General features: G+C 39.3%; 1 protein-coding gene across 50 annotated transcripts in view; it reads right to left on the bottom strand.

Annotated features, from left to right (window-relative positions):
* The window catches only part of LOC108664648 (longitudinals lacking protein, isoforms A/B/D/L), a 55,072-nt gene extending 40,878 nt beyond the window's left edge, over nucleotides 1-14,194 (bottom strand). For 13 of the 50 annotated variants that reach the window (XM_047885808.1, XM_018151303.2, XM_018151299.2 and 10 more), the window contains exons 1-4: nucleotides 13,193-13,317; nucleotides 11,673-11,764; nucleotides 9,727-10,644; nucleotides 9,164-9,262 (exon numbers count right to left, since the gene is read on the bottom strand). In XM_047885808.1, coding sequence (XP_047741764.1) covers nucleotides 9,164-9,262; nucleotides 9,727-10,644; nucleotides 11,673-11,750 — 1,095 coding nt within the window. In that variant the 5' untranslated portion in view covers nucleotides 11,751-11,764; nucleotides 13,193-13,317. The other 37 variants (XM_047885800.1, XM_018151273.2, XM_018151278.2 and 34 more) reach the window with 15 other exon arrangements.
* Nucleotides 14,195-16,455: the final 2,261 nt, after the last annotated feature.

Raw genomic sequence — 16,455 nt, 5'->3', positions numbered from 1 at the left:
GCAAGACAACAGGGGCTAAACTCACTTCCATCTTCTCCGCGTGATACTTTACGTTACGTTTAATAAAACGAAACAAAACATTCTTGCGCTGCGTGAAAATTGGAATGAGCACTCAAAATCTCGGTTGTCGAAATTTGACACTTTTTTTCTTTTCGGAGAGGGAGCTTAATTTCGAGCGGCGCTTCACATTAAAAAATCGATAACTTTCAGTGCATATAAGAAACGAAGTAAAACAAAGCAGAGCAACCGTATCTATAGCACATTCTGATGACTAGAATTATTTCAGCCGGTCTTTAGAAGGCATAAAGTTGGACTAATTTCCTCAAGACAACTCTTCGTGATGGTCAGGAGACATGGTGGTGGACGTAGGAGCAGAACTGGCACTACACAAAGGGTCCTTGCCATGCACCGAGAGAACGTGAACTGTCAAATTACTTTTCTGGTTGGCGCGATAAGGGCACAGTTTACAAGCATAGGGGCGATCACCGGTGTGAATTATGAGATGGCGTCTCAAGACTTGTTTTCTATTTGGACCACTGAACAACTTGTGGCACACGGTACACGACACACTATCGAGCGTGGGCTCCTTGCTCTTGAAGCTAGGCTGGAGTTTATGCAGTGAAGAAGAGATAGAGAGCAGCTGTCTCAGCCTCACCTGTAACAATAATACCGCGTTTCAATGGAGCGTCCAAACTAGTAGCGTCACGACACACACATACTAGCAGCTAAATGAAGCATCTCTCGACGCTCTATTTACCTCAAGACAGCCAAAACTACGGTTAATTTCAGGCCATCTTGAAACTAACATTTCAGTCCTTAGAATTCGGGTTCAACATTCAGAGCAATCAGAGTGAATAATTCAGAAGTTAGTTAGAACTGAATGTTGAAGAGGTACATTAAACTTGCAAGCAACACCCAATTTACATTGCGTTGCATTTCACTCAACTTTTCGGCACGTCTCACTTGATCTCGAGAGATACGCACATTTCCTTTCATTGTTCCTGTTCGACACCATGCACAAATTTCATGTGCATCTTGACGTTGTTTTTTCTGTTAGCACGATGAGGGCAGAAGGAGCACACGAAGCGCTTTTCCCCAGTGTGAATGGAAATGTGTTGCTTAAGATTGCTCTTCCTGTAGGGGCCAAAAAATTCTTTGTTGCAAAATGGACACGCAGCGGAGTTTATAAGATGTTGGAGTGGTGCAGCAGGCACCACGTCCCATTGTCGGCTCTGCCCCAAGTCCGCTTCCTGGAAACACCAACACCACCTTAGTGGTTGACCGCTCAATTCCCAGCCAAGCATGAGCTTACTCTAAACACACTTTATGATCCCGCCTATGCACTCAACATAATCATACAACATAATATAGGATAGGAAACTTCGAAATGAGGTCTAAAAAGAGAGCTTCTCGGGCGGTCATGAGAAAATTTCAGAAAATATACGTCGGAAATGATTAATAGTCGCACTGAAAGTCATCACACCTTAGCAGAATATTTTAAAATTTCTTCGATTCATATTTTATTATTCACAACTTCTCGAAATGAGGTTGGAGAGAAGTGTCCAGAAATGTCCTAAAAAAAGGCTCTTGATACTAACTCCCAGTGTCGTCACAACGAAATTTCATGTCGTGTACATTATTTTGTGACGCATTTTCAAGGTCGAACGATTTCCTATCTAGAAAAATTTGTGCATTCTTAAATTGTTCCAACTTGTTATGGGAATTCGGTCTCTTGGCAGTAGACACACGCAATCCACCAATGGACGATTGTGAAGTTACTAACTCCTGTGTCATAGAGAACTGTTCAACCAAGTTCTCTACATTAGAGGGAGCCGATTTTTCATTAGCGTCTGAAATATCCAAGGTTTTAAATCCGAGCCAAGCGACTGTACTCTCCATGACGCGATCAGGGTGCCGTCTCATGACATGGGTCTTGAGATGCCACTTGTGTGCTGTACGATGACCACAGAACGGGCAAGCATAACGCCGTTCACCGGTGTGTGTCATGTAATGGTGCTTCAGGTTCTGTTTCTTGTTGCGTCCTTCAAACAGTTTGCCGCATGCAGGACATTGCAGAGGACATACGGTGGCAGAAGGACGAGGAACAGTAAGACGAGCTTCAGGCATGAGATGAGGGAGGCGAGGATCAACGTGATGATGTACAGATGACTTTCCCTCAGACGAGGTAGCATTGGCCATCCACACATCGATGCACGAAGTGTCCGATGCCTGCAATAAGGCAATAGTACCAACTCAAATATACATAGATTGTGCCATCAAAATTTATGCAAGCAACACCGTCAACACCATCTAACCCAAATCATCACTGAAGAGCGGAATCAGTTCTCGGCACAACTCCAACACAGAAGGTTATTTCGTGAAATCTGAATATCTGCATTGAATAAGCAGCCATCGACAACACTATATTGTCGGTTATGGATCGAGAGTCCGCGATAGCTCAACTGCGCGAGTTGACAAACGAGAAATCATGAACGGTCGGCGAGTGCACTTGAGTGATGTGACGCAGCAGTTGGGAGGAGAAAGATGCCCGATAAGGACACAGATTACAAACAAGTCCACGATCGTTGTTGTGTGTAACCATGTGGTGGGCCAAGTTTTGCTTGCGGTTGCGTCCGTAACATTTCTTGCCACACAGAGGACATTCACTGCACAGTGATTCGTCTACTCTGGCCTCTGGAGCCGGTTTTGGCAGTAGGAACTTAGAACCCGCGGCAGACAGAGCTCTCAGGATACTTGCTTGGTTCGTCTGCAACAGAACATCAAACAATGCAACTCAGCCATCAGTCTATCTCCCTAGACTGACAAGCATTATTTGGTCGCAGATTCACATCTTATTTACACTACCGCTATGAAGGAATCAACCGCTGGTCTTAAAAACTATCATGAGTAAGTGCGAGTTCCACGAAAATTCACGGTTAAAATGATGACGAAAAGGACAAATTGATGAATAAGTAGAGATGTAAAGATTGTAGTGTCTTACAAGTGCAATAATATCGAAACTATTTCACACCGAAAACGACAATAATATCGAAGGTTGAAGTAAGGTCTCAATTATCAGAGGAGTAGCAGTAGAAAATCATCAATCGCCCACAGGAGACGGAGGGTGCGGAATCACCAATGAGCTGAAGCCGGAGTGCAAAGATGTGAAGTGGACGCTATTTTTTCGTTTCCGGAGAGTAATGAAAACGCTCTTACAACAGATATGAAACGACAGCAAAGAAAATAAAATCATCAACACATGATTACCCAACCCCACAATTGAGACCAGTTTTAGGCTAACACCGATTCAATGTTCGATGGTCAAGCCTCCAAGAACGAGAAATCATCCAGACGGACATTTCAGACACAATAACCACTCATGAGACGGCCATGAGGAAGTTTGTTCAACGAGTGACGACGCTACAGCGAAATGGTACATCTCATGGTTCGGTTATCCGGAGCAGACGTGTCTACACCAGCTCCATGCTGCGTAAGTATATGCAGTCGTAAGTTAGATTTTCTATTTGCCCGATGCGGACAATGAGGACACGCGAAGGGTTTCTCTCCTGTGTGAACAAGTTGATGTCTGCTGAAGTCTTGCAGTCGCAGGAAGAGGCGCCCGCAAATACTGCAATGCATGCCACTGGATTTGGCGGCGGTATCACCATGACTGCTAAGCTGGTCAGGACGCCGTGTTCTCGCGCGCGACATCATGGATTTTGCGTCCGAGTTTTCTAGAAGGTTTGGAGGAGGTAATTGAAGTGACGAATATTGCTGTAAGTCGCCACCCACAGCGCTCACAGCCTGTAAATGAACGCAACATCGACCCTCAGTGGATGACACAGCAATTTACCATTTCTCCACGATAGCACATTGATTTACACGAAACCTATTATTTAGACCCATGCAGCTATCCAGTTGCAAGGTGTACTAGCTCGGAGAATAGCTACAGTGAACAATTGACAGAGCACTCAAATTAAAGATCGATTCTCGAAATGTATCGATTCCCAGCCAAATTAAAACGAGACGCCTCAAAATAAAACAACAGTACAAATCGAACCCTTAAAAAGACAAATTATATGCGAAGTGAAAATAATGTATTATAATCCGTACGCTGAAGAAATAAACCGAGGACCGCAGAGCTCGTGCAAGTTCTCTAATACAATTGAAAACTATATTGCATAAAAAAAGTCCTATGTTGAAAATTCATAGTTGAAAGTCGAAAAATAAACAGCGCAGTCTCCCATTCTATGATGAATGTATGAAAAGAACGTCCCATGTCTTGAACTGTCCAGCATACAATTTGCGACTTGGCCTTCAACTTCACATGATGCAATAATAACATTCCTGTAACTTAAACCCTATCTACGTATAACAATGCCAATTTTCAATAAAGTTTAATATACTTTTTCCAAGATCTTGAAAAACTACAAGAATCTGTCATCACCGATTTCAACACCAATAATATAAATCATCATCAATGAATAAGCGTGAAATATCAAGTACAGAACGCGCAAAATTCTTTATCATTCTTTGGACCGTAGTCGAAGAATAATCTATTTATAATTGACACTCGAGGAATGTCACACATTTCTTCAATGTTCAAGTAGATGTGCGTGATTTTCAGTTTTACTTTCGCGAGTATATGGCGATTCAAGTGGTCATATTAACATCAGTTTCGACGGGTACGAGAAACTTCTTATGCACGCCCATTACATGGACTTTGAGGTTGCCTTTCAGAGCGGCGCGGTACGGACAAAGCGGACAAGCGTGAGGTTTTTCGCCGGTGTGCGTTAGGACGTGACGCCGTAGATCTTTAGGTGAACCAAATTGTTTGCCACAAAAAAGACATTTATGTCGCGCAGGCAATGTGTCCAGTGTGATGGTGTCCGAGAACATCGTTTGAGGAGGCTCAGAGAAGCTATGTACAGACGAAGAAGAGAAGTCAGTTAAGGCGGGCTGGAGGCCTGACGAGTTTTTGAACGCATGTGAAGCCAGCGCAGCTGAACCTTGCCTCACTCCTCCTCCTCGTCTACATAACTCCTGTAAGAGGAGCCGCGTCTTATACAATAGCAAACACAACCTGTAAACCCAATAACAACTAACGCATCATATGATAACACCGTGTATTTAATTTTGCATGGGCGGCCATTCTAAATAAAAATGAAAGACCCGTAATATTAACATTTAATGATGAAAAACACATCGACAGATACAACACTTCTATATAGTACAATGATAATGTAGAAAACTTGTGATGCCGTTGACGCATTTTAGACGTTATTTTCCAACACTACCAAGTCTTCGCTTAGCGATGCCAAATCGCCGTCTTCGTAGCATTCAACACTCATTTCTTTGCGCGGTCTCGCTATCGGTCACCACTCGGGGGGAAACTCAAGCAAACTCTTAGACATCTCCCTCCCGTGATTCCCCGAGACCCAAGTTTGCTTGAGTTGTCCCACGTAATTAACTGATCCTATCAGCGTTTCGTTTCTTATGGGGGTTTCCTTTTGCTCATGACAGTTTCATATGTGGGATATCAAACACAGCAAAAATGGAAAACAACGTAGGCATGAAGTCTGGTGTAAAGCAACCCACCCATTAATAAACCGAGAAATAATTCAAGCAGTACACCAACCTTCATGACTACAATACGCCATGCAGTACATCTTAACGACAGCCCCTTTCTTTCTAACTTCAAGGCATTAATTATGGATCAACGTATTTACTCAATAAATAGAAATGAAATTCTTATTTTTCAACCATGTAAAAAGAAGCTTCAACGCACTTATTTTGGAATAATGTTATGTTAAAAATGTAGGACAAAAAATTGCTTAAATAATTCAAAAAAGATGGCAAAGTGGCCAATATTTTCATAAAAATACCATAAATCGGACGAAAGATCTTTGAACGTCAACGATGATCACAGATTTACCATAAAAAACAGCAAAATATTGAAGAAAATCAACCGGTGTCTAAATTGAACACATAAATTGAAAGTAGATCGGAAATAATGGATAGTAGTGGCAACAATCAAAGACGAATTATTGATTTCTCATTACAACTGAGTAATTTTTAAACCTACATCATTAAAAATTTTCAAATGTATTGAAACAATTAGTAAGCGATTAATTTCTCGTACGGACGAAGAAAGGGGCTGGCGTTCATGAAACAATCACATTTTAATGGATAATCACAAACAAGATATGAAATTTTGAGGATCTCTAACTGCCAAAAATTCACCAATTGAATAGTAGTGTCTATATATTCAAGTATTTCATTTAATGCAATGAAAGAAATCATGGGAACATTGGAGTATTCGAAATAAGGCGCGGGTTGGTTTAGAGCTCCTCAGATAAGGGGCGATACATCACTGAACTACATGTCATCATTTTTATCATCTTAGAGAGCAAGTTATGAGCCGCAGAGCCGGGCTTCAATCATTACGATACGAAGATGCATCTTGCCACAAACAAATTTAAGAAGACGTTTGAGAAACAGCTCTGCTACGTGTGAATCTTTTAATCAATGATGCGACCAAATTTAGAAACTTCCAAGTGTCCCCAAACATGACATGGATATGAAATTCGTTACTTGCAGCAAGATACACAGCATCGTAAAGATATATCATGGACGAGAAAATTTTTATGTTCATTGCATTGTTCAAACAACTTGCTGCTCTAAGATCGATAATTCTGACCGCACTATTGGCACGGAACTTGAGAGATGTGGTTGTGAAGTGATGTGTTGTTGGAGGAAAGATGTGGTGGTGGTTGAGGAGTGATGTGGTGGTGGTCGAGGAGTGATGTGTTGGTGGTTGAGGAGTGATGTGGTGGTTGATGAGGAGTGATGTGTTGGTTGATGAGGAGTGATGTGGTGGTTGATGAGGAGTGATGTGTTGGTGGTTGATGAGGAGTGATGTGTTGGTGGTTGATGAGGAGTGATGTGTTGGTGGTTGATGAGTGATGTGATGGTGGTTGATGAGTGATGTGATGGTGGTTGATGAGTGATGTGATGGTGGTTAAAGAGTGATGTGATGGTGGTTAAAGAGTGATGTGGTAGTGGTTGAGAAGTGATGTTGAAGGTGGTAGAAGAGTGATGTAGCGGTGAAGTAAGTTAACAGTAAATTATGTGAGGGTTAACACACTTAGCTTTCCACTGCGATATGAACGTATTAAAACTCATGAATGGAAGGAATGCAATGAATTTTCCAAAAATTAACTTTTTTCAGAGACAAGATTTCAAATTACAACACAATCCGCATAATAAAATTCTATTTATTTCCGTTTTTATTGAAAGTGAAAAGGATTATTTTTGAGAGAAATTATGTGGAAAGCTATGATTCAAGTTCCGGCCAAGGTACGCTTGTTTCCTGAAGGCTTTTGGCAAATATACTTTGGACTTACCGTGATCGGCGATGTAGCAGAAGATGAAGACAAATCAACAGACAAAACGCTAATACATTTCATCAACGAGTTATGTCACCGATTTAAATTCGCTTGCAAATGACGATTATTAGACATTCGGCTAAATGAATGAAAATTTAATTTGAATAAATAGATGACATTTTTAATACATTTTTATGTATATAAATTCAGTTGATAATCAAAATCTGATGATGTTATTTCATAAAGATTTCAATGATTCAGATAACTTTGAACGTTATGCAATTAAATTAAATATTAACGACTGTCAGGTGATAAATTTAACGACAGATAAATTAGACAGCCATTGGCTCAGCAGTTGATATTGAATGCGAAAATCGACAATTCAATTTGATATTAAAGATAAGTTATGCAGGTAAAGAAGACATTGAAAATGAGCAATGAACATTCAAGATACAATAGACAAGTGAATAAAGCCTTCAGGAAACAGTTCAGTGATGTTACCCCTAAAAATACCCTTGAGGTTTGAGAGAGAGGCAGTGCTGAGATCTACGTTACGGTAGAGCCGGCCTTACACGTTGCGAGCCACAAATGTAATTTACAGATCATTTTACGAATAACCGGTATGCTCGTCTCAACTTCTACCGTGCCATTCAATTCAATGGTTCCATTACGTATGACTTTAAAAGCTCGTCACGGTTCGCTACCGAGAATTTAAAGGCGATTTCTAATCATTCAATCAAGAAACTGATTTATTGAATATTATCCACTGAATTCGATTCATGACAAATTAAGTCGCATCAAAAATTCAATGTTGAAGTATTAAAGTAATCGCAAAGAAAATTTCCTCGGGTAGAAACGCCGAGTTCATTGTAATGTAAGATACATATGCGAGTATTAAAATGTTCATCAACTCGATACATCGTACAATGTGTCACGATACGTCGATTCCCGTATATGATTTATTTCAAACAAATCAAAGTAACAAAAAAATCTTAAAAAGCGCTATAAGGAATTTTTTCATTTACTAGGATATTGTGAATATAACAAATAAATTGACGAAGGCAACTCGTTCGCTTGTTCAGACTTAAAAGACTAGCGAAAATACACTCATTCGTTCAGGCACTGATCTCAGAACGACTTTGAAAGAACGCCCACTTAATCTTATCAGATCCCCAAGGATTACTAAACAAGTTCGGAGTCACTAGTAACATTTGAAAAATACTAATTATCAAAATTATACAAGGTATTCACGCATTTGATATTTATTATTTTAGCGACGTCAACAGATCTGGACGCAATGAAAATCATGCTAAGCCTTAAGCGACTTTTATTCATACGGCACTATTACGGCGTTAGCAAAAATTCTATCTTAATTATTTATTCGCAATCAAAGATATTATTAAATGATATTTCTCAATCCTTTCAACAATGGAATGCAAAAATGAATATTTTTCGTTGCACAAATATGTAATTAAAAAATTCGCATGAATTCATTTTTTAAAGCGACGTTTTAGGGTTGCTAACTTGGCTAGTCAACGATTCTGATCGAATAAAAAAAATTCTACCGTTAAAAAAAAATGTTCTATTACGCGTTACAATAACTTGACTAGTCAACGATTCTGATCGAATAAAAAAATTCTACCGTTCAAAAAAAAAAAATTTGTTCTATTATGCGTTACAAACGCGGCTCGTGACTGTACGGACGGCTCAGAATCTCTGCACTCTCTCCAGTCTCAAATACAAGGGGTAAGTAACAGAAAGTAAAGAATACTTACTCCTGGTGCGTTTTGTTGACTAGCGCTCTCTGCAGAACTGAAGTTGAGGTGAGGGAAGCCTACGTTGGAACCGTCGCCTTGCCAACCGGCCAAGTCACCCTGCAATTCAATGAGATATTGTTAGTGTTACTAATTCATTAGGACTAAAATTAAATAAAATAACGGAATTAAATCTAAATAGTTATACAGCACAAAGGTCAAGAAGTCGACTTTACGAATACGAAATCACGACCTGGTGAAAATTAGGCCAGAATTTGAAGCTCGTAACAAGCGATTAAGATGAACAAGCCTAAACGAGGATCAAATATATGTATTATAAAACTATCCCCATGATAATGACGCTCAAATTACGAAACAAAATTAATCTCCACAGGGCAGATTATTAAAAAGAAAATATACCACGCAATATGAGAAGCAAATCATCCATCGAAAATTTACTTACTAGTTAAGAATTCAATCAATACTAGTCAACTAGAGCATCTTCAATTAATGGATAATATATATATATAGATATACCAGATAAGAACATAATAAGCTAATAAATAATAAATAAGAGCTCTTACCGGTTGGAAAGACGTAGAGCCAGAGAAGGAGGAGTGACCAAATGCGCCGCCAGCCATGGGGCCTGTCGCCTGCTGCAGGAACTCTGGGAGGTCGTTACTGAGATCCCCTCCCCCGTCCCCCGTCGTGGACCCTCCCCCATCTTCGCCTTCTTCTTTGAACGCTCCGTCGTTGCTGAGATCGTAGGCTTCGAGGTCGGCGCCACTGCCATCGTCCATCTCGACTTTGACGTATGGTTCCACCTGGTCGCTGGCGTAGGCTTGGTTGTTGGTTGACTCAGACGAGTGCACCGGGTCACCTAACGCACCATCGTCCGTACCACCGCCACCACCAGCAACAGAATGGCTAGTCTTGGGCGAAGACTCGACAGCGTGGTGGTCGCTATTTGATGAAGACTGTTGTTTCTGAGGAGTTGATCTATGATGATTTACAGGACTAAGAGGAGTTGAACTAATAGCAGGGCTCTTTGGTCTAGAAGAACTGCGAGCAGGTGATGAAGACCGTCTACGGTCTACACGCGCTGGTCTAACGTCGTCTCTACCGTCATCTACGACGTCGTTGCGTCTCTTCCTCTTGGCTGGAGGGCTGCTGCTGGGGTCGTTGCGCCTAGTCTGGGTCTCCCTCTTCTTTGATGCTGGAGGTTCATCGTCGGGCACCGCTAAACCTTTCACTCTTAAACACTCGGCAGCCTTGATGAGCGTTGCTAAATCACTTTGGCGAACATTCACTTCACCCAGGTACATGTAATCTAATAAGGCTTCTAAATCTTCACACTTGATGTCTTTGAGAACTATAACAGGGCTTTTACAATTAGTCCGATCTAACATAGCACTAAAGTAATCACTACACGTCGATAACACCAGTTTGTGCACACTGTAGAACTTCCCATCGCACGCTAAGGTCGCATCCGTGTACAGTTGCTGCAAACACAAACAACACATATTAGTACACGAGTACACTAATGTACTTAGTACACTAGTACAGCAATGTCAATAACAAAAGCAAATTTCAATATTGAGCTGAAACTAGTGCGTGCCTAAATAATACACTTTTCGATCGATTACGAAATAACCCTACAACTTTTCCATAATTTCCACTAACGATTAAAAACAGTATGAAGCATTGTCACTTTGGCAACTAGTTAAAAATATTTTACTGAATTATTTCAAGTACCGTAAGTTTCTGTACATTAGACCTAAAAAGTGGACCAAATGCTGTTCCCAAGATGATGCACCAAGCGTTACTTGTCATTGTGTGTCACTGGGAGTAAGTCTGCTCGAATTCTTTCTAATTATCGTGCACATAGAATATCATTCTGGTTAATTGAACTGAAGATAAATAGTAACTTCTCCTCAATACACTGAACTAACAATTGTAAGTGGCAAATCCATCTGCTCATCCGACAGTTTCTTCACCAAAGAGAATACTAAGAAGTTCATGCCCATCTTAGTCATCGAGTTTTTATTGATAACCAATTTGTTAACTTGCATTTACAGCCACGCTATGTTAAAACATTTCCAAATTTCATAGCATAATACATTATGTCAGATATCAAATTCTTATCCAATCATCGACAGATCCCATTTTCGTTTGCTATTCAGCATTTTCATAAAAACATGACTAAATAATAAAATTATAAATCTTCCCAATTAAGCACATTTCGTAAAAAAACGAATAGAATTTTATGTGTAAATACAATCTCAAAAATTTACCACATACTAATGAGCAAGACATGACAGGGAATAATGCACAGCATTCCAGCAATGACAATTATGTAAATATTAATATTTTGTGCAGAGGGCACAAATTTATTCAAACCCAAAACACAGTCTCAAGGTAGACCGAGGATGTTAGAATATTAGTAGTAATAATATTTTTAATATATGCATCATACATGGTTCAATAAACAACCAATAAACAGAGAGATATATGTATGCTAGCCACTAACCTTATCCCTGAGGATGCCAAGCACGTGGATGAAGGTAGATCGGTGGTTGTTCCACTTGAGTGATAGTAATTCCTCCATTGTGGTGATGCCAACTGCACACAAAAATTCGACATTAATCCTAATTCATCAACACATCTGCAGATAGCCTATACCAATCCTACACATGGTAGGTACTAGGTACACAAGCTAAACATTACACAACATAGGATTATCCATCCAATTAGGAAGCGTTAACTGATCTAATCATTTCAATGCAAGCATAATGACAAACCAGATTTTTTTAAAGTCAGATAAATTTCAATTTCCTCATCTACTGAAGATTTACACCAATTTCTTATGCATGACAATGATAGCTATCCATGATACATAACTGGTCTACTTATGGGACTAAAAAATTAGCTTTGAGCTTGAGGAAGAGTCTAAAATCTCATCAAAGTCTCAGCTTTGACACTATTTGCCAAATTGAAACAAATGCATTTCAACTCCTAAATGTAGGTAGCTAGCCAGTCATATTTAGGTAGAAGTAAAAATTTATTATTAGGTAAGTCAGCATTCAATGCTCACATCTGGTTCAATTTCACAAGAAAATTAGAAGAATAATAACTATTGCCTAACTTTGGCTGTGCGGACCTGCGGAATTTCGACAAATTCAACTAGGCCTAAGACAAAATATAGTTCCCGAATTAAAAAATTGGTATTCCAATAGGCTACCCGTATTACTTTCACTACAAATTTGAAGTTACCTATGAAAAGATGGACAATTCTACATGCAATTCGATTAAATTTAGGTAATATTTGCTGAATTACTTTCTTACCTACCTATATAACGCAATAGGCTAATCGATATTTTTCCAGCCCCAGCGTAGGCTAGACCGCTAGACAGTAAAGAAAATGCGAGATGAATAGTAATTCATGGCCGAAATAGCCGACATATGCCAAACTTCCAAGTACGCGGTGAACTAGATAGTCCTACAACAAAACCGGATCATATATTGATCACTATCAACAAAACAAATTCCACACCCGAGATCTGTTGAGCGCGTAAAAGAAACCAACTTGGGCTCGCCCTGCAGCAGAAAATCAATACTCGGCACGGATACGACTGCGCAGTGACGCTGTTGTGTTGGCTTTCAGCCTCGCAGTTTCTCTAGCTCTACTACTGTACTACACATATGGTAAACTTAAACAATCAAAAGATTCGACAAAAATTACGCAACAGGCGATTAATTATGCAACAAATACCTTTCAATTGCTGGTCTTAAAGAAGTAAGTTCCGAATCGGGGTTAAAATAAGCTCAGCACGCGCATCTCAGGTGTGCTACTGACGCCATACGCGCGCATGCGCAGTAGGCTAGGAGGAACCGACGCCATTCCACGGCCAACTCCGCAAGCGTAAGCAACCGAACACAACTATAATATTTCGTGGAATTGTGCAATTCTTTCATATACAAAGATCAATGATCGGAATGTTGCACTTGACGTTTGGATACACATGAAATTGTAAAAATATATATACATACCATCAGCTAGAGTTGCAATAACGCGGTAGCCGTACCGGCACGGCCCTTCCACCAGCAACTCCGTCACCAACTAACACAAAGACCTTCGTCCAACGTCTCCCGCGCACCAACCGGCTCACACAATCCCCCAACTATACCCCACACGCAACACACGCCACAAAGAATTCCCCCGCTACACTCCTCAATTCCATCCAATACCCCCATCTCTCCCTCACGCGCAGCCGTTGCGCATGACGAGCGCGCCACACAACCAAGAGCCGCAACCAATGAGCTTTCCCCACGCGCTATGCGCAGCTGCTCCTCAACCAATTGGCAAGCCTCTCCCCATCACTCCAACCAACCGTCAACCCATCACCACTCGCTTCACTGTGGAGGTTCCCCCTCACTCCCTAAGACCCCATCAACGGTCGCGCACCCCCACATAACCCCCCAAAATCCTGAAATAGCTCACAAATGACATATTAGATCAATATATCACTTAAATAAGTTTTACTCATCACCCACTAGTTTCAAATTGATATTATGCCGAATATTCTTAAGAAATACGATCAGTTTCTAACAAATCGTTAGGAACATAAAAATTGCACAATTATACGCAAGCTCCAAATATGATATAGCAGAACTCAACTAGCCATTGCATGCGAGAGATTTTCTTCTTGCAATTATCTAGAATTTAGCGGGAAAACAACGATATAAATCAAAAAGCAGCATAAAAAAATAAGCGATGAATCACTGGACTCTAACTTTCTCGCTTCACTGCGAAGATCGAAGCAATGGCGGCCCAATCCCGATATCATAATCACATAAAATAAGTACCTAGCTATTTCTACAACAAAGAACAAATTTCCACAACATTTAAATAATCATTAGATCTTTAATACTCACTTTACATTGCATCGAAGTACCAAGTTTCACAAAGTTTTATTTTTCGCACAATGATAGATCAACACCCAACACCAGCCAGTCTTTAGGTGGCGTTGCAGCCGAAGAAGTGCCAGATGTTCCGTGATGGAACCAAAAATAAGCTTACTAATAAGTAAAAATTAAGTCTACAAAAATTATAAATATTTGTAATTTAGCATCAAATCAATCATTTATAACATATTAACGAATAATACGTTAGTTTTTAATGTAAATAAAAGGTAGAAACGAAGCTGTATAAGCATATTGGAACGACATTAACTTGTATGGCGTATGATAGAAAGTTATTGTATATATCAATTTCACTGAAATCATGAGCAACATTTTTGAATACTGACCAGTACGGAACACTATATTAAATATTTCATATTACCATAATATTCCTTTAATTATATCGAGTAAAAATTAAACTCACTACGAATTTACCTGAAAATCGTTTACACAACCTAATTCTTGAAGCTGAATTCATGCATCAACTTGTTCGTTTTTTCAGTACCATATTCAAGTTTCATGAAACCATATTAAAAATGTGATTTGATAGTGCTTTCAATGCACAGAATTGCACAGTAACGGATTTTAAATAAACATATAACGAAAGCTAGGAACTCACAGGACGCTTGGTTGAGGTCACAACCACTCAGCAGTAAAGTCTTGTAAAAAATATTTATTGGGTCTGTATGGGTTTAAGTCTATTTAAATTTTCTTTCCTCCATCAAAATACCAATGAATTTATTTTAATATCATTTTGTTGCCTGTAGATAGTGAGAACACGCGTTATTATTATATGACTGCATAAGAATTTCTCGTTAACAAGATGGCGCACGCGTGACGCCGTGGTGTGGTGAAGATGCGTTTGGTGTGAACTGTGTGGGTTTGCTGTCACGTAATTAACGAATATTATTTAAAGTACTGCATAAGATATGCAACATATAAGTTCATTCAATGAAAGATGTGAGTAGAAATAGTTAAGTTATAATTTTTATTCCCATTTTAGCCATGTAAGCGTCCAATTACGTTGTAATTATGTTAGAATAGCCTGAAGAGTGAAGAACAGCTAGCTGAGTCCTTATTCAGTTCGTTGATGGAAAAAGGTCTTCTCGTTAGCGTTTAATGGTATTGATTATTGAACGTAGCATTAACGTAGGTTAAATTTACTAGAGTTTGATTATTGTTACTAAATTCTGATAAGGACCGACTGTTTGATATAGCTACTTTTTCTTCTGTATGGTAAGTTTTTAATTTTTTTCTAGATCCGAGTCGAGAAACGTTTTTCACTATCTTGAAATATTATTAAAGGGCAATAATTGAGGGCATCGCCAAAATTCACTATAAATCTTCAGCAAAGTACTTGTTCACAATATTTATTTCTAGATAAGATAATTTATGAGCCCTTGCATTTTCGATTCAAGGTACTACCTAGGTAGCCTAGGCTTAGCCAAACAATGGACTGAATCATCTGAATGGAGCATGGTTTATTACTGAGTTCAGTTTCATATTATTCACAGTCCAGGGATGGAAAAGTCATTTGGTTCAAAATATTGCATTTGCAGCTCTGTCAATGACTGTCATATAATTTTAGTAGGTAGGTAGCCTATGGTATGAAATTTCACGGCTTTGTAATAAATTTTTGTTTGATCTGAAAAAATAGCGGTTTGCACTTTGCAAACATGTCATTTCATAAAATTTTCAACTTTCATTCCATACTATGGAATGAATCCTATGGAATCCATAGGATCCACAGTATATATACTTCAATGCTCTTGCCTCCTACCAAAATAATGTGCAAGGTGCGGTATATTCCAACACATTAAGGACGTAGCAAAAAATGAATAGCTATAAAAAAATCACCATATGTGCAACTCGAGTTCTGTTTGCTTTACGTCACTCTCAAAACTCCGCACTACGTGCCAGCAATGATGAAACGTCACAAACTGTTGCCATATTTATTTAAAAGCCTTTAGAATGCAAACCTACCAAAGTCCAAATCGATATATTCCGACGCTGTGTGCGACTAAATTCGGCGTTTTGGGAGACTAATTCCGGCCGTGCTTCAAACTCTACTAATTCATAATTCCGACCCTCTTGTGTTCGAATTCCGATCGCTGTGTGAGCTGTATTGTTATACAACACAGCTTGGAATTAGAACACTATTGAATATTGAACACTACTTGATTAGGCTTTTAATTATGAGCTATTAAGCTTTTAATTGAGAAAATTTTAATTTTTGAACACAGCTCAAAACAAGCTGTGTCTGTCTAATTCCAAGCTATGTCAGAATTAGTTCTTATGTGTCTAAAACTCTCTTAACTTGATCATCTATTAATTTATTTACCACTTGAAAT

Source organism: Hyalella azteca, unplaced genomic scaffold (assembly GCF_000764305.2).
Source record: "Hyalella azteca isolate HAZT.00-mixed unplaced genomic scaffold, Hazt_2.0.2 contig3126, whole genome shotgun sequence".
Classification (NCBI taxonomy): Eukaryota; Metazoa; Arthropoda; class Malacostraca; order Amphipoda; family Hyalellidae; genus Hyalella; species Hyalella azteca.
Note: the sequence above shows the minus strand (reverse complement) of the source record. Positions and strands in the feature narration are given on the sequence as shown.